Raw genomic sequence first — 19,132 nt, 5'->3', positions numbered from 1 at the left:
TTTTTTCCTGCTGGAATCCATTTTAATTTAGCTCCTGATTCATATTTCATTCATTCTCCAAAACCACAAAACCGGGATAGGTTTACAGGCTGTACTATTTGGATGAGCCATGGAGGGGGAAAAACAGGGGAACAAACCAGGTTGCTTTCCTGAATGATCTTCTGTGTGAATAAAAAAAAAAAAAAGGAGGGGAGAGGGGCTAAATTAAAGCCTTCCTTCCTGGCTTTTATTTTCCTTCAGGAAAATCAAATATGCTTTTTATCTTTGGTAGTTTGTTTTGGTGGACTTCACTTCACTCTTGTTTCTTTAGGCTTTAGTGGCCTGAAAAATATGAGACTCCTATTTTCTATTTTTTCTTACTTTCCTCCTCAAGGTATTTGAAACTATTGTTGTTTTTCATGTAGAAAATGTATATGTTATTTACAGAACACTGAAACAATGACAGATTTCTATATCATCTCAATTCTCTTTGGAAATAAAAAGGTAAAAAGATAGAGAGGGAAACATTTGCAATTACGCCTGATAGTTTTCTTGGTGGGAGGAGGGCAGGAAGGGGAGGCAGAGGAGCAAAAGTTCAGAGTTAATTTTAATTGAGGAATTTCCCTGTATTTTGTCATTCAGGTTTTGAAACTGTGACCACAACAGATTGTTTGAACTGTGGCGCGAGAGAGACTGAAAATTTCCCCAGGCAACTTTACGCAGGTATTTGCCACAGAGTTGACAAGGAAAGCTTTTAAAGTGCGATGAAATTCAGCATGGGCGCTGCACCCAGCGGAGGAAACTCCGGCCATCTGGAGAGGAGGATGACCAGCGGCCACAACAGTTTGCAAAATTGCAAGAGCTGCCAAAATTAAACTGTGAAGTCAGGCGGGAAGGCGACCAATGACCAGCGAGATCAGAAGTTCAGAGATGCCCCAGATGAGCTCCCAACAACAAGTGTGACCGGCGTAAACCAAAGTTTATTAAGGATGTTGAGAGGAGGGGAAAATATCCGTGCAGAAGATGCCCAGCTGGCGAGGAGGGACTGGTGGTGATGCTCGGGTCACTTGATGAATTCCCATTGGCCAAGTCCCTGAGAGATCCCACCCATCCGCAAGTGTAAAATAAATCTCTAAAGTTGTACCTCGTGTACCACTTGACCTTAATGCTTTTAGCCTGCTGGCTTTATATCTATTTATTTATTTTATTTTGGTTTGTACCCAAAGAGGGGCTTGAAGGAAATGAATTTTGAACCAGCACCTTTCACCACCTTGCAGTACTACCCTGATCCCTGCATCCAGCGGTGAGTCTCCGAGCGTGACGTAACTGTCTCCTATCGCAGGTTTGATCTGAGTGTCTTGTGTAATTGTTAACTTTTCTGCTATCGTCCGGTGGCAGCTGGGCTGCACGCGGAAAAAATGTGCCGCTCTCTTCATGCTCAGTGGAGCTTATTATTATTTTTGGCTTTCTAACAGGTTACTGTTTAATTATAGGCATCCGTTTAAGATATCTCCCTTTTCCTCTTTGGCGTTAGAGAAAAAAAAAAAAGATAAATAACACGAAAGCTGATAGTATCTTTTCCCTGTGTTTTGAAGCAGAAGGTTACTCTTTGCTTTGGGTAGTGCAAAGGAATTGCTTTAGCTTTCTATAGTGTGTTTATTTGTTCCTTTAAATGATAAAGCTCCTGGAAAGAATATGAGCTTAACTACTAAGCTCTGAGATTTTGGAATTTAAAGGATAAATAAATCATTTAAAAGATCGAGAGGAGAAAAAAACTGCCTTTTGAGAGAGAACACTCTTCCAAGAATATTTTTCCATTCTGTCTAGCAGCCAACCTCAGAGCCTGACAACCACTCTTACTTTAGCTTTGTTGTTACACTGAGTTTTATAACTTTCCAGCAGATAAAAGAGCATGTCCGCACGAGGTGTCACAGTATCACATTGTCAGTTTGTTTGTTTCTCCCAATAGAAGATACTATATTTAAGCATGTAAATAACATGTAGATGGTATTTTTCCAGTCGTAAAGTTGGGAGAGGTGAAACCCTCTAAGCGCTGTCACTTGTCGAGCTACTTTAAGGCTACTTTCTGGCTGCGTTTTGAAAAAGCCCTGGCTGGGGTCTCATGAAGGCATTGGATCCCCGAAAGGGTTAACTATTAACTCTGCATCCTCTACAGGGTGCTGGGGAAGGCTGCTTGTGCTGCATAGCTGTCTGCTGGAGAAAGGGCTTGGCCACCATCCGTCACCCAGCCCACCGCATTACGGGCAGATTTGTGATCTCTTCTCTTTTTTTGGTTTGGTTTTTTTTTTCCCCACCAGTATGATTTGTTGTAATGTTTGTGGGGTGCTCTTTTCCCCCTTAAATTGTTGGGCACTCAGTGCCAACACTGTGCAACAGTCCCGGGGAGGAGTGTTAGAGACCTGGCAGCGAGGAGGGGGCTGCGTTTGGGGCCAGCGGCGGGGGGGGGGGGGGTGGGGGGGAAGGAGAGGAGGGGAGCTGGGAAATAGCGAGCGGTCCTTGGCCGAGCTGCTGTGGCAGAGGAATGTGGAACGAAGCCGGGGGTATTGGTTTCCCTGTCGAGACCTTCCACAACATGAGCGTCAGGGCCGGCTGGGCACACGCAGACACGCTCTGATCTCCCGCAAACCCGCCCGAGCCCTGCTGACCCCATGGGGATGTGCCAGCGTCCAGGAGAAGAGCAATATGAGAGCGGTGCCCAGCTGGGAAGGTAGATTCAGGCTGGCAGCAGTGGGGTCTTTAGCACATGAATAAGTTTCAGTGGCTGGAAGCCACAGCACAGGCAAATTCCTGAATAAAAAATTAAAAAAAAAAAAAAAAAATTGGAAAGCATAAAGATGCACTGGGAAGTGTACCTGAGCTCAGGGACAGCTTTCCAGCCCCTGTAGGCTCCTGCCAGTCACATCCCATCCAATGTCAAAGAAAAAGTCTATAAAATTGGCACTGTGGCTGAGGCAAAAAAAACCCCAGCTGAATTAGGAATTTAAGACAAAAAATTCCCTTGGCTGTATTCTGTAGAACTTTTTTAAATGAGCCTTTCTCACCTTCAAATCTGCATCCTCCAACAAGTCAGGCCTTTCTCTAGAAATGCCGCTCCTCACCATGTGCCTTGGCAGCGTGATGAGTTTTTAAGTGACCGTCGTGGTGTGGGAAGTCTCAGGACAGCTTGGGACTGATTAGTTTGTGACGCCCCACAGTCATAGAACCTGATCGAGATGTAGCTCAGAGCAATAGTGTGTCTCAGCTGTTACGCATGTCTGTTTACATGAGCTGAGAGTGGCATTTGTCCAGTTATTAGTGCCTGTGCTCTTCCACAGGTCACAATCAGCCAAAAGCTGGTCCCAGAGATACTTTTCTCAGTCTGAAGACGTAGATGGTCTTCAGCTTTAAGCTCCATTGGTTAGGTATTCATGATGTGCTGGGTGACATTCGTCTGACTGATTTAACAAAATCAAATAGTTTCATAATTGCATTTATTTTACACAGTTTGAAACTTTTGCTTTGATGTGGTCAAAGTGCTTTATTTAGCTAATACCAACTGCAACTTTAAAATTACATCTAGTAATAATCTAAACAGCAAACTGCTAATGTTAAGCTGAGGCATGCTGGCAAAATAACAATAGTGAAAAGTGTTTGAAACTCTGTTAAGATGGGTTGGGGGGCAGTGTCACACAGATTTCCCTCTGTAAGTCAGCGTGGAGGGGGAAGCAGTTATAAATCCAGTTAACTCTAAGCATTTGTGGCTTAGATTTACCCTCTGCCGTTGCTTCATCTATTAATTTCTTCACTTTGGGGGTGTCTGGCAGGCAGACGGCGTGGGAGCCAGCTTTGTAAATGTGCAAATCAAAGCAAAGCAGCCCGGAATCACACAAAAGTACAGACAACTGAGCCGGGGCACAGGACAGCAGCCTCCTCCTCCACAACCTCACTTGCTGCTGTGGGCACTGGAGCTGAGTGTTGGAGCTGCAGCCCAACTGAGAGAGGGGCAGAAGTGAGGGATGCAAATATAGCATGTGAATGTCCGATGTGAAGTTGGAAAGGTATATCCTGAGTGTGCTTTCTTCTTACATGGAAGAGCTAAGAGCTAAGATGGAAAGGTATATCTTTCTTCTTACATGGAAAGAGCTAAGAGATGCTGAAATTCAGCAGTAACAGAGTCGAGCAAAAAGCTCAAGGTTTTTTCTACTTCTGCTTCCCTTATGAAGGGATTTGTATGAAATGCTTGAAGTCAGTGATAAAGCAGGCTCAGTGCTCTGGCTCCTGGGCCCAGGAAGGTGCTGCTGTAAGTCGCTGACCCCCATGAGTTACTTGTTTGGATGGTACTGTGGGAGCTCACCCCGTGCTGCAGAAAACCCAGGCTAGCTCTGAGTCATAAAATGAGCTAACTATCTGAAACAGGCGGGATTTCCACCTTCCAAGAAGTGCCCACCTAGCTGCAGTTGAAAGCCACTAATGTAAGATGAAGAAGGCACTGTAATTATGATCAAAGTCCAGCTGTTGAGAGCTATGTAATTAGTCTCTCTCTCCAAAGCCGCTTTTTTTTTCAGCTAATGCCTGGTTGGGGGAGTGGTGTTTACAGATAAGTTACTTGTGTTCTTGGAAATAATGGTCATTAGGCTGTGTTTTACCCAGGAGCTCTCTTCTTTTGGGACTGTTGGGAATACACCTGCTGGTGCACCAGACTCTGGTCCTGCCTGCTCTGCCCAGGCTAATGGGTGGCCTCAGGACTTTGCATGGCTGATGTGTTGAAGGTGTTCTCTGTAGCTCACTCCTCCCTTTTGAATGAAAGGCCTCTCATGCAAGTTGTTCTTTCCTCTTGCGTTTCTGGCTTTGTATTCTCAGCACAATCAATGCAATACAGCCCAGCCTCCCAAATCTCACTAATAACAGAGGCTTGAGGAACAACATAAGAAGGGCATAGAGCTGTTGGAGTGGGTCCAGAGGAGGGCAACAAAGATGATTAGAGGGCTAGAGCACCTCTCCTATGAAGACAGACTGAGAGAGTTGGGGTTGTTCAGCCTGGAGAAGAGAAGGCTCTGGGGAGATCTTCTCGCAGCCTTCCAGTGCCTAAAGGGGGCCTACAAGAAAGCTGGAGAGGGACTTTTTACAAGAGCATGTAGTGATAGGACAAGGAGTAATGGCTTTAAACTGAAAGAGGGCATTTTTCAATTAGGTATAAGGAAGAATTTTTTTACAATAAAGGTGGTGAGGCACTGGAACAGGTTGCCCAGAGAAGCTGTGAATGCCCCATTCCTGGAAGTGTTCAAGGCCAGGTTGGATGAGGCTTTGAGCAACCGGATCTAGTGGAAGGTGTCCCTGCCCACAGCAGGGAGCTGGGAACTAGATGATCTTTAAGGTCCCTTCCAACCTAAACTGTTCTATGATTCTATGATAACAACCCTGAAATCCTCTGCTCTTTGCAGTGTCCATGTTGGAAACCTGGTTCCTCAGACATGGTCCTGGGTTTCGGGAGGATTGCAAAAAAAAAAATAAAAAAATAAAAAAACCTCAAAACTCCCAACCAAATATGTAGAAAAAAAAAAAAAATCTACTTTTAGAAGAGGGTGATTGAAACTGTCAGAAACGAGTTGGGGCATAAGAGGGGAGGGCATGGGCCATGGCAGCATCATCTATTGGGTGCTGTATCTGGATGGATTTTGGTGAAGTGTCTAGTTCCAGCCAGCCAGAGCTCCTGGGTTCAGAGGGATCTTTCGTCAGGAGCATTGCACGTGTCACTTCGCCTTTCTTCATCAGTTCCCACACGTATCAAACAGGGCTGGTAAACGGACTGCAATTATCAGATAGGAGTCTCGCCAGTGTTAATGCTTGCAATGCAGCACAAAGGTGAGAAACACACTGTACCCAGTGCTCATCATTGCTAAGAGGCAGTAATGAGACACCAGGTTTCTTCCCTTTGGGTTGGGAGGCGGCAAATCCTGGCCAAGTGTGCTGGCTACCCCTCCTGATCACAGGCAGCAGCGTGCTGTACCCCTCCTTCATGGTCGTCAATTGATGCTGGCATAAGCAGCTCTCCTTCCGCTCGAGTATTAGCTGGGTGACATAGTGACAGAACTTTGCCTAAGCTGTCATAGGGTAATGTCTTGCAGGAGTGTTTCATCCCATGTGCAGGCTCTGCAGAATCCTTGCATGCTTTTTCTCTTTCCTCATACTATACTTTGCTGAAGAATAACAGAACTCCTGCTATGACAGGGTGGACGAATCTCATCTGCCTTCAGCTTTGAGATGGGAGCCCAAATTTGCAGTGTTGGCAGAAAGACCTGAAGTCAAGTAAGGAAATCCACATGACTTGGTATAGGTCTATTTGCAGAAACAGACGGTGATACAGCAGGTACTTTCCAAAGACTCAGAGAGGGGCCAGAAATTGTTCTGAGCAGCCTTTGGTGTGCTCAGAGCAGCTGGTGACTTCTGGAGAAGCAGAATTGGCTCCATGTAGGAAGGAAAGGTGGAGGGGAGCCGGGGAGGTGCTTTTTTATTGTCCTTGGTTGAGGTGGTGGTCACCTTCACGGCTGTGCTGTCAACCCTGGTAGAAATCCCACAGGGGAGGGTCCCCAGTTGGAGCCAGATGCGTGCAAGGGAACAGTGTACAGTGTGTCAAGACACGGCTATGGCAGGGTGAGCTCATGGGCGGAGGGGCTTTGCAGAGCAGCTCTGCAGGGAGGACATGCTGCCAGCATGGGACCTCTCAGCTGCTCCCCGGCACCTCGCTAAGGATATGGGCTGCTGGTGGTGAGGAGGGGAGGGTATTTATCTTGTCTTTGAGGTCTGTACTTTGGTTGCTCTCCTGTTCTTACACTGCAGTCTCATCAGCAGATGGGATTAGAAGATAGGATCTTTACAAAACGCTGCTCAAGAGCAGCACGTTAAACCCTCTTCAGTTCTTTCTCCTTGGCAGAGTCCCTGCAGTCTGCTCATCCCTGCTGCCCTCCTCTGTTTTGTCCCTGCTGGACCTCTTTGCTCTACGTCAGAGTGATGTCGTTGTGCTGAGGATGTCACAACCCCTTCAGAGTCATTGCCAAAGACAGCACTTTTCTCTTTTTCTCTTCAAAACTGTATAGGCCCCTCAAGAGCGCTATAAGAAAATATTTATCTGCTTGGAGGTCATTTTAGTGCTGCTTAAAGGATTAAAGTGGAACAAAATCAACCATTTTCTGTTTTTTTTTTCCCAGATCTCAAAGGACTGTAAGGATAATATGTGAAGTCTTTCGTATGGTCCTTTTTATTACGAGGAAAGAATACCTAATTCATAGGATCTTGCTCAACTTCCAAAAATACTGAAGAAATTAAAGAAGCAAGTTCTCAATAGCTCATCTGTCCAGAGGTGTTTAGGGTGTTCCTGGTGCATGTTATAATCCCCTGCTGATTTGTGTGGTACCTTCTGCTACAAGCTAACTTGCAATGGCTCCTCTCAACAAACACAAGGATTTCTGGCTTGATACAGCACAGAAGGGCTCAGCTTCGATTTTGGGAAAAATAAAGTCCTCTGACATCCAACAAATGGCCAAAGGAGTATTGAAGCCTTAAAAAATGTCCATGTGTCACAAGGCATGGGGGAGGAAGGGAGGGTCTTGGATGAGGAAGAAATCAAGGAAACTTGGCTTTTAATTTAGTGCCTGGCTCTAAGCTAGTTTTGCACTTATGTGAAAACCTTCATGGGAACATGGGTGTTGTGGTGGGAGCCAATGATTACCCTGCCGTACAGATTTTGACTTCTGGTTAGTTGAAAATTTTGTAGCCCATGATCAAAACTGAAATAATCAGAAGGAAAATGTTTCACTCTAACAGATTTCTGAGGTCTATTTGACTAAGTCTTCTGATAATAGATATATAATATCCTTCTATCTGCTTAGATAGCTTCATGGAAACCTCTGTATCTGTTCCTAGGGCTTACTTAGGAGTTTTTGGTGCTTGTTTGTAATCACTACTGTGTAGCAGACCATCTCCCCACCGGATTTGGCTGCTGAGTCACCTCCGATCAGGTGTTTGAATGCCACAGGTGGCCTGATGTGATAAATACCGACACACACAAGCACGGGGAATTCTGTTAGTGCATGGAGCTATAAAGAGAACAGCCACCTCCAAGAGTGAGAAGGGGGAAACCCTGCAGTAAGTGATCGGGGGTTCAATAGACTCTTTGCAACATAAAAATAAGTCTGCTTACAAAACCCTGCCCTGGGAGGTTCAATGCCTGTGTCGTTTAGTAGTGTTGATAGGCACCTAAGTCAATGCATGCTGAAAAAATGCACGGAAAGAAGCTTGCAGTGTGCTGGTGAGCTGGACGCTGCAAGCAGCAGCTGCTCAGCTGTGTGCCAGCAGCCTCTGCCGCTAAACTCAGAAGTAGGAGCCAGAGCCAGTGGGGCAAAATGGTGGGATGGGTGTGTTTGCTGTCAGTGGGGTCTGCGAGGTGACTGTGACAGCTGTGAAATTGTAGTTCAGCTGGCTCTGAGAGACAACAGGGGCATTAAGTGGTCAAATATTACAGGATTAAAAATCTTAACATTAAACAACAAAACTCCTTTATGTTGTCTTCCAAGTTTGGTTGTTCGTATTTGTGAATTTTCCTTTTAAAATATACAGGCTGGAAACATTATTCCTGTTTTTGATGAAAAGGGAGACTCTGATGTATTCATAGCATTCCAGGAGCTGCTGCTTTAAGATAATCACAGGCAAAAATCATAAATCACATTAGGTGTGGCAATGTATTGATAAAATTATAGGGAGCCAACCCTGTAATTTCTTAACACCAGGCAGAGTTGCAAAAGCAAAGCTCCTGTGAGCACTCCAGGTAGGGTTCCCTTGCACACCAGCAGTGTTTCTGATAAACAGTTCACCTGTTCTTGTCTTCCAGGACTATAATCTGCTCCTAATTCTTTGTCCTTCATCTGCCCTGTCTTGCAGCTATTTTGTGACACAGAGAAAGGTTTTTGCAAGCACTCTTATTTTTGAGAGAAGGATTTTCTGCCCTTGGGCTTAGCAATAGCTGGCCTGCCACAGAGTTGCTACATGCTGGAAAATGCAGCCAGCACGTTATTTTAGCAGAAGACTTCATTTTCCCTTAGAAGGATCACTGGTGGCAGGAGTGGGGAATGGAAGTTATTATTATCCAAAACACATTGGATTCAGCAAGTTGGCTGTGGGGGTAACAAGTGGGAGCTTCAACCAAATTCATATTACCGGGCTCTGCACCTAACATCTGCTTTGCTGGTGTTTCTGTTTTGCATTTTAATTATTTACTGAAACACAGGATGCTGCTGTTTACAGTTTCCTGCTTCTAAAGAGTTTTGGGGACTTTCTGCGTTATCATGATGATTTATTTTATGTTCTTGTAAAATTCAACCTTCTTGAGAGAGTTTGAGAGAGGGACTTTGTAGGTCCCCTGAGCAGTTCAGAGAGAAAATAATTTGTGTAACTAAAGACTCAAGCAGCTTTCGTAAGAGGAGGTGCCTTAGGGAGCCAAGAGTCTTACCTGACTTGACTCAAAATGTCAGGAGTCTTTTGCAGTAGACAGTCCGAGACCTTCCTGTCCTAAAAAAGAATCGCATATTTCATGTTCTCTGTCTGGGGAAGCTGTTCCTCTCCTCTGTGACTGTATTTGTATCACTAAATGCCCTGCCATGTGTAGTATCCCAGGGCTGAAAATCAGCGTGGGCTGCATGGTTTCTCTGGCTTTGCTTCCTCCTGGTGGGGACCTGTGTTGAGACCTGTGTGGGATGTCCCCTCACCGGCCTCTCCCTGCTGCCCCCTCACAGTGGCCAGATTTGGGGAATGCATGACCTAGGACAGCAGTAACTCGGCACCTGCTTCTTAGTGTGGGGAGGTGCCCAGCGCCTTTCTCGGGGTCGTAGCTGCAGCACCCCAAGCACTTGGGCAAACAAACCCCATGAGCTGCTGGAAGGACCCTGGCAGAGAGAGGATCTGCTTCCTGCACACATCAAAAAGGCCCAGATCTCAGCAAATTTAAAAGAAACTCTCTTCTTGCTTGGCAGAGCTTGTTAGTGTCCTGGGGAACATGCCCTTAATGCTACTGATAGTGATATGGCGCAAGCAGGAAAAAGGCTGCTTGCAGGAAGCCTGTGCCAGGCTTTAAACAGAGTTCAGAGCATGCTGCAGGGCTGCAGCCCCAGCATAAGCAATTGGGGCTGCAAGCACAGCCAGAAAAACCCGTGCTGTGTGCATCTCTGCTGTGCCCCAGAGCCTGGGTATTCCCATTGGTTTGTTCCAGGGACGCGCGCTCAGTTCAGTGGATGCAGTTATAGCAGAGATGGGAGGAAGCTGAATCCTGCATCTCGGAGGGTTTTAGATGGTGTCAGTGCTTGGGAAGGGTTTGGAGCAGATTGGAAGTTCCTTACCAGGGAGAAGAGAGACAGAAGCCCCTTGCCTTCTCCCCTTCTGGCTAGAAGCACCCCAGAAATGGTGTTCGGTGCAGGAGCGTGAGGACAAGTGCTCAATTTAGCCCATTGCTAAGACCAGATCTGAGAGCACAGCCCCCTGAGCACCTCAGTCCTGATCCACAAATCTACAGCCAGCATCTTCATCCCAGGGACATGGAGGGCAGTCAGACACCTGGAGATTTGAGCTGGGCTTACCTGATTTTCTGAAGTTTATGGTCATGTGCTGCAAAAGTATCTTTCTCCACTAAGCCTTGCAGGAGCAGGCTGAGTGAGGCATACACATGGCATGGTCAGGAGCAGCTGTGTGCTGCACTGAGTGTTCACAGCTTCTGTGGAGCTGCCTTGGAAGGACTCCACGTAAATGTACCATATCTAACAGCAGAGTCACTCGATCAGCTCCCATATGCTGTAGTTTTATGTGTACCTGCCACCAAATAGAGAATACTATGCTTGAAATGACCTGTTATCTGCTCAACTGAGTGCTATCTATGTGCTATGGTCTGGAGCACATGAATCAGCAGCATGAGAGTTCCTCAGATGATGTTTCATCCCTGCGCTCCCTGGGAGAAGCACTGAGCCCGATTTCATCCCTGCAGGCGTGAACATTGCGTATGAGATGTTGTTGGGTTCTGACTGTATTTTTGAAAAGAGGTAAAAACTAGTGTGTTTGTTTTTTCTGGTTTAACCCTGTTACTCTTTGGGAGAAATACTGCTCTGACCTTGCTCACTAGACTGTAACAGTTGCTCCTTGCACCACATAATCTCATTTTTACTGTGTTAACAAGCAAGCCAGTGAGAAACCCGAAGAGATCTCCCTGGCAGCTACCCAGCAGAGTGTGTGTCCTTGGTTTGGGGCACCGGCCGCGCTCGTGACAAACCCTTGATCTGGGGGTTTCTCTCAGGTTTGCTTGGCGATGTGCTGCCTGCAACTGGTACTTGCTCTGATGGCGCACAGCCCTTAGGAAGGGACGAGCTCAGGACGTTTGGTGGTGGACTGGACTGTAGGAAGCTCAGCCTAGACCATGCCTAACTTGTCCATGGTACATAAAATGAGATGTTGGGCTCAGCAGTGCTCACAGTCATTTTCCTCTCCAGACAGCCCAGAGCTCAGGCCAGGGCCACATCTGAAAAACGTGCTTGCATGTAGGTAAGAGATAAAACACAAATCAGACCTTTAACCCAAGCCAAAGCAGCGATGTGGATGTAGCTGAGGTCTTTCCTTCCTGCTATACCTGGCTGCAAGTGGAACTTTTCTGTTGGGTTTGGGTTTTTTTTCGCCCTCTAATTCTGGCCTCTTTCAGAGCCTTGTAGTATCTAATGAGAGCCAGTACCTGACAGCCCAACTGCCTTTATGAAGCTCTGATGCACTTGGCTGAATTATTTACCATTTGTAATAAATAAAGTAATTTGTCATTCTGTGTTGTGGTCTCTGTATTGGTGTGATGGAGGGAGACTAGTGAAACTTGAGAGATGCTGGTTGCACTCAACACTGCAAAATTTCAGCAGACAATAGTTAAAAGAGCCTAATGTCCTGTGGGAAATACTGAAAGCAAGCTCCCTGTAAAAAATAGATGGCAATGAACTGCTGTGGATATTGTTATTGGGTAAATGCTGTGCTCACAGGAAAAATACTGATGAGCAAAGCTCAAAAGGGGGAATTTGATTCTGCAAGCTTCAGGAAGGTCTGATTTCTGGCCATTGCCTCTTCAGAACTTTTCAATTATCCTTATTACGTACCTAAAATTACAACAGAACAGTAGTGGTGGTAGTGATGAAGGCCTGTAATAGCTGCATTTTGTCATGACTGTCTTCTCTTGGAAATTACCTCAGCCGCTCTCGTTTCTGGGGCTGTTCTTTTCTTTTCTTCTAATATTCCCTGCTGCAGAGATCTGGATAACTGGAAAGGACGTGATTGGCTGTTTCAGGAGGCTTTGGGCACTTAACATCTGCCTTTTCCTCTCTTCTCCAAAAAGATGAGGACTCTCCCTATACTGTGCAGAAGAATGCAACAGCAGAGATCTCTGAGTCTCCTTACACCCTGGCAGCTTGTGGACGTGCCCCCAGGCACCTGCTGCAAACCACTACTGATGGTGGATGAGTGGGTCATGGGGTGATTTTGGGTTAGGCAGTCCACCCTCGGAGGCATGAAAGATGGGCCCTGTTGTCTTTAATTGTAGCTGCAGGTGAGCAGCGTGTGACAGCGGGGCTGGAGGCAACACCGACCCAGCTGGAGACCTCTCAGGCATCACTGTCTTTGTCCTGCTGTACGACCATCAGGGCTGGCTGCAAAAAGTCTTGTGTTAGGCTAAGCTTTGATAAGTGGATCCAAATGCATCTTCTCAGCATCTAAAAATGAGTAAATGATGTCTATTGTTTAGACCAAAGGGATTTTTATTTTTTTTTTAATGGGCTTGAAAATGTTTTGTGACTTCTGAACAGTTTGCCTGTAAAGTTTATCTTGCGATACTTATTTTTGGAGTTGGCTTAAAAATACCTCAGAATTTTGAAGGCTGGGCCTGGATTTTCCGCTCATGTTGCTTTTGAGAAGACTTTCTCACTTGCTGCAGTAAAAGCTCTCATCTCTGCCAGGCAGCTCTGACCCCTTCCTCTCCAGATGGGCACTGCCTTTAACCATCGCTGCGAATAGGTTTGGGGAAGGGATTGACTGGAAAAGTGAGTTACAAAATAATACAATTGCAACTGCTTTTTAACTGGTTGTGGTTTAAACGCTTTTTAAAAATGGATGGCGATTTAAATTTTATTACTTAAATTTGGAAAGTCTCAGGACTGTGTTTCCCTGGAGACGTACTGATGGTCAACGGATCTATATGTGCTTTACAGAGCTGGTGGGGCTGCTGGAATGGAAGGGCAAAGATGGACAGGTGACCCAAGGGCCAGGGGCTGAGCTGGGTGTCCTGAGCCCCAGGCTTGCACTCCAACTCTGAGATTCTCAACACGAGTTGCTCAGGCTCCTGAGTGGCTTTCTGGAGGGTACCTGGGCTCTGTACCCCAGGCTAAAAAGCACCAATTGCAGTGGGCAGGTGAGGGAATTGCTGTGGCAGTGCTTTCACCTTGACCAGAGCTCCGTCTCTCTCGGCCCCTGCTGAAGTAGGGAGTGGGTGTCAGGGCTGAGCAGAAGGGGAGGGGATGTCCGTGGCTGGGCGAGGAGGTAGTTTCCAAGGATGGGTGAGAAGGGGAGGGTGGAGAAGGGGGTGTCCGAGGTTGAGTGGGAGATAAGAGAGGTCTGAGAAAGTTCACAAGATGCTGAAGGAATCCTTGGAGGGGAAAAAAAAAATTAGGGGTGACTTTGCTCCAACAATCAGGGGACAACAATAGTGCTGGTGGAGTGAATAGCTGCCTGAAGCCCTGAGGACAAAGAAGTGCCTCTATTATGTAGAAAGGGTCACTGTTGTTGGGGTGATAACGATAACATGTAGATAGTAGGTAAGATGAGATGTAGAGAGGAGATGCAGTGGGTTCTCGGGCTGCGGGGGTTACTGATAGTGTCCTGAACCCATTCTGCTTCCAGAAGCCATTCCCAGTGGTTTGCAGGGAGCAGACCATGCAGTGCCCAAGCTGGGAACCCCTTGGCACTGTACCCCTGGGAATCCAGAGGGAGCCTTTTCCTCCCAAAGGAGCTCTGCTGCCAGCACTGGAGCAGGGTGCTGGTGTGGGGCCCGGGGCTGTGGTGATTTAACGTGCTTTGAGAGGCCGCCGCAAAGCTGCAAATGTTGCATCCACTGTGGGCATAGTCTTACTCAAGATGACTGTAACTGAAAGAAAATGATGAATGGAAAAAAATCCCCCTTGTGTTTTTCAGCAGAGTGAATTAGGAGGATCATTCTGTGCAGCCAGTTTCACTTTCTTTGATATAGGTTAGTCTTGCCCGCGCACAGAAGCCTCAAGTAAACAGCAATCTGAAAGCTGAACCATCCATTCCTACCCCTTTCCATTCTGTTCACACATACACTTCCAAAAGAGAAATTTAAATCACAGGGAGATCGGGATGCACTGTTACAGTAGACTCTAGCAAAACACAGAGTTTTTATAAGCCATACAATCAGCATTCCTCTAAATGTTGTATATCTCACAGCTGAAAGAGGGCACACACAATACAGGTGTCATTTGCCCAAACAATAGGAAGAAGTCGGTAGTCCTCCCTAGGCTGTTCTCAGTGGATGCTGTAGGACACTGGCAGTGTCACAGAGCCCTTTGCCAGTGTCACTCCCGGTTCCTTCTTGTGTTCCCCGTATCTCCTTGGTTGGTGGTTACCTCTAAGACTGGGCTTCACCCTCTGGGCAGTTAGCTGCTTTCCTTTTCTAACGCACGTCTTTGTGCTGCTGGACCACTTTTCTCTCAGCTGCCCCTCCCATAACCCATACTGCTGTCCACATGTTTTTCAATGAGATTGCAGGTCAGATCTAGGAAACAAGAATGGACAGTTGAACCGTAGATGAAAGTTACGTTCTGTCTCATAAAAAATCCTGTGTGTCTGTGTTTAGTTTTCCTTACATTTGCCCTTCCAAACCCATGCATCCGTTGCTCTTCTGGAGATGTTTTATAGGACTAACACATAGGAGAAGTGTTACATGGGAGGAAAATCTGGAGGATTTAAAGAGGTTGCTGGAAGTCTAGATTTTAAAAAGCCAAATCTGAAAGCTGGGCTGGACATCTAAAGGAGAGTAAATACTTGTGAGTGCAGTTCAGCTTGACCTGCCTCTGCCAGTATGGGAGTCCGTCTCTCTTGCACTATCATGAGCCAAGACCTTGGAATAAGGCATGAGGCAGAGAAAGAAATGGGAAGATGTGTAGTACAGTGCAGTTCGTGCTGGGAAGGGTGGTTGCTTGTTGATGAAGTAAATGCATGCAGAAAGCAGCATAAATAGGAGGTGCAATACAGATCGCTAAAATTCAAGAGCAGTTTCCCCTTTGAGGGGGGTGATGGCCTAACTGTCTACCTATGGGCTTTCATTTTGCCCCCCCTGTTTACGGCAACGAACCTGTTTGGTTACAGAAGGTCTCTGACAGGTGCTCCCAGGGTGTGCTCGGCCGGCCGAGGGTGGCTGCTGCAGCCATGGGGGACAAGCGTGCTCCACGCTTCGGGGAATTCCAGATGACACTGCCCGCCAGGCACACGCTTGTCCCGTGCTGCCAGACCCCGCTTCCTTCTCCTCTTGCACAGCTGTGAGCTTCATTAGGTAGCGATGTCTACAAATCACTGCAGTGTTAAAATGCAGAGCGGGGGGAATTCCAGCAGGACGAGGGCTGCCAAGTTCCTTGAGCTTTAACTGTGGGGTCCGAAAAGGAGCCCCCTCCCTGCTCAAGAACTAAAAATACAACCAACACCAAGATTCAGGCAATTAAGCATAATGCTCATGAACTTTAAATCGTTTGCTTACCGTTGTTTTTGATGCACCTCAAGGTGTAACTGGAGAAGGCAGAGGCCAGCACGTGGATTGGGATTGCTGGAGCTGAGGCTGCCAGCTTCTCTGCTCTGTGATTTACTTCTCTGTCTGGCCCACACCCCCTGACGGTTGAAGGCTAATATATTAATCTATGCATGAATTAAGGGCTGTTAAGTGGTTAACTGCTGTAAGCACTCAGGAAGATTAGTTTTTAGTCTGGGCGTCTGGGTTTGAATTCAACTTCCACCCTAAACCCTGAGTGTGGCTTAAAGCTGGTCACAGCATTTCTGCAGCCTTGATTTTCATTCCTGGGCATCAGAATTTTGGTGCCTGAAGATAAAGGAAGTTTGGAGATTTCTTGCTCCAGTGCATACTCTACCTGAAGAAATTAAGGCCTTTTTGAATTTCTCTATCTAGACACCCAAAATCACTAGTTCCTTTTTGAACAGCACCACACTGGGACTCAGGTGACCAAGGCTGTATTTCTGGCTGCACAACTGGCTTGCTGAGTAACAATGAGTAATCCTATGACCTTCTGGTGCCTTAGTTTTCCCACAGGTAAAATGGGAGTAATTACACTGTCTTCCTTTGTAGAGCACTTTGAGAGCTATGAATAAAATGAGCTATATTAGATATCATTATTTAGACATTCTTAATTATTCTTTGGGTTCATTTGTGTAATGTGGAAGTGCTTTATTCATAAGAGTAGATGTTCTTCTCTTTGCATCAAGGTTTGCTAAGTACTCTGCTAGCAGGTCCTTCAAAGGAATATATCTTGTGAAAAAAAAACCAGCAAAATCCATAGCTTACAAAGACAGACTTCTCTGGCCCCATCTGACCCAGTGATAGAAAATGGTACACCATTGATAAACGTTTGGTGGGGAGAAGCAGGAAGCTACATCATGTAAATTTGGCAACAAGCACAAAAGACGCTCCAAATAATTTTGCTCATCCCTACTGTCAAAGAATTATTCTCAGAAGATTTTACACTGTGGCGTTACACCAATATCAAGCCATGAAATTCAGCATCTATAAACCACACTGGTAGTTTCCAAGAGTTTGCACACTGTGCAGCAGAAACACAAACCACCCCAGGGCTCTAGCTTCCAAGGAAGCCAAGGAGAACTGGAAGTGCTTGGATATCTTGAAACCCAACATAGCAGCTTCACTGAGATACCTTATTAATGTCTGGTTTCCCCATAAACTCTTCTATTAACCCAAGGGCAGGTCAGAGCAGTGAAGCTCTAAGGCTGTTTTGGATGAAAAAGCAAAGAAAACCATGCTATCTCTTGGCTGTGACAGTCTTATTTTTGGAAGGAGCTTGCTAGACTCACACATGCAACCCAGCAGTGCTTGAGCTGTACCAGGGCTGACCCTCTATCAGTGAAAGCAGGTGGGATGTGCCTTTAAGGTGAAAGCTCCAGAGGAGGGGCTGTGCCTGCTCCTTATCAGACCTAGGTCTGACTTGCTCCAGGAGCTTGTGTCTTTTCCCCAGTGGTGAGTCAAGCATGGCTTGGTGTTTTAGGTTTAGTCCTTTCTAAGAGAGGTTGTTGGCAGTGAAAGGTGGCTTTTTGGGTGAGAAGTGTTGCAATAGTTGAGTTTAATAATAGTTTTTCTGTTGTTGTTTTCTGATAAGGAAAGTGTTTTTTTGTTTTGTTGCTTTTCTTTAATGTCTTAGATGTGAAGGTAGGAAGGGAGAAAACGTGAAGAGTGGAAACGTGCTTAGAGTGAGGTAGCAGGAGCAGAAATGTCTTGTTTTCTCTCTAGTTTTCCACCAGTTCATGTCATGCTGGGCCAAGCAGTCAGGGCTTTGTTTCCATCTGTGCTGGGAGCCTCGGCTCTAGGGAAAGGCAGTGGCAGTGCAGATGGACTAAGGCTTATGAAAGGCAAACGCTGTGCTTGGCAGGGCTTTTTTTGTTTGGTTGTTAGTTTTTAGTGGGGTAGTTTATTGGGGTTTTTTTTGGTGAAGTTTAGCATTCCCAACTTTCTAGGCTCTGAAATGGAGCACCGTGTGGGCACTGCTAGAGGGGTGTGTTGCTCTTGTTGCCGTATTTTGCAAAGATCTCACTCATAGATATGATGGCAAACTGAATCAGCTGGGATGCAGTCCCACCCCGATGGGCTGGAACACAGCTCTTCTGGGGAAACGATCAGGGGGCACAAGGCTTCAGCCCAGAGTGAATCTGGAAAAGTGCTTTCACCTGGAGACTGGGCTGCTCTTGCTTCAGCAAAATAAATAGGATGGAGCTGAGCTAGACCTCAGTGGGAGTGTATTGCTGGCTGAAACCTGTCCTGGGATTCAGGGGTTCAGGAGCAGCATCCCAGCACCGTGCCAGGAAACCCTGTGCTTTTGGTGAGGTGCTGCTTCTCAGAGATTTAACTTGCTGTTTCTGTTAATTAATAATCCCCTGATTGGTTGCGAAGGAGGGGGCTTGTGGATATGATGTCCTATGCAGCTTGCAGTTTGATGGAGGCTGTGAATCCTTCTGTAGTTCCAACCTTGTAGAATTAGTGCACTCTGCTTGGGGCGAGCTGCCTGCTGACTATCGCAGCAGTTAATGCAGGGAATTAGCTTGTAGACTTAAAGCAGAGGGTAAGCTAGACAAGACTTAATACCATGCTTTGTCCTGTTATGATCAGTAGTTTAGTATAACAGGCTGTGTTTGGTAGTGTCTTCTTCTATGATGCACTTTGGGATGAGGAGTTGTGGGTAAAAGCGATGTTGTTTAAATGTCTGTTGATGAAAAAAAGCAGCTGGTCGGAGCAATTCGAACAACGCAAACTCCTGCTATCTTGTGATTAACTTTAGGCACTTGGGGATTATTTTACTGAAGCTAGAGCATTTGCTGATGTGGGAAAAGACTATTAACTACAGTAGCAAAATTTACACATAGATCTTGCTTAGCCTTTAGGTGTTATCTTCTTGCAGAAAAGAAAATTTGAGCACTTAGATATGCTGTTCAGTAGACAGAGGCTGCCCCTCTATTTTGAAGGCTGCTGGTTAAGGAAAATGGCACTAGGTTTCAATTTTATTAATATCACAGGGAAGAAGACAGTTTAGCTTGCATGCGGCTTTGTTCTGAACTGAAGTTGGTTTTCTTCCTGCTTGACAGCTCTTTCTCACCTGAGAACAGGATGCACCAAACTAAGTAAAAAGCAATGCTTGCTACCTCTGTAATGCTGTAGCCTTCTTACAGGTGCCTTGTCAAGGTTGGCCACCTAATCCTGCACCCTCCTTTGGAAATAGAGCTGTATGGGTAGTAAAAGTGTTGCAGAGTGATGAAGGAGTCTCTCAAATTTTGCTTCTGTGAAAGCATTAAC

General features: G+C 46.1%; 1 protein-coding gene across 1 annotated transcript in view; it reads left to right on the top strand.

The window, feature by feature from the left end:
• Positions 1-1,211: 1,211 nt before the first annotated feature.
• Positions 1,212-19,132, top strand: part of TP63 (tumor protein p63) — a 106,820-nt gene continuing 88,899 nt past the window's right edge. Inside the window, exon 1 of the mRNA XM_086618732.1 lies at positions 1,212-1,282. Within this exon, the coding sequence (XP_086474858.1) occupies positions 1,221-1,282 (62 nt within the window). The 5' untranslated portion in view covers positions 1,212-1,220. The remainder of the gene's footprint in view (positions 1,283-19,132) is intronic.

Source organism: Tauraco erythrolophus, chromosome 11, assembly GCF_009769465.1.
Source record: "Tauraco erythrolophus isolate bTauEry1 chromosome 11, bTauEry1.pri, whole genome shotgun sequence".
NCBI classification, from domain to species: domain Eukaryota; kingdom Metazoa; phylum Chordata; class Aves; order Musophagiformes; family Musophagidae; genus Tauraco; species Tauraco erythrolophus.
Note: the sequence above shows the minus strand (reverse complement) of the source record. Positions and strands in the feature narration are given on the sequence as shown.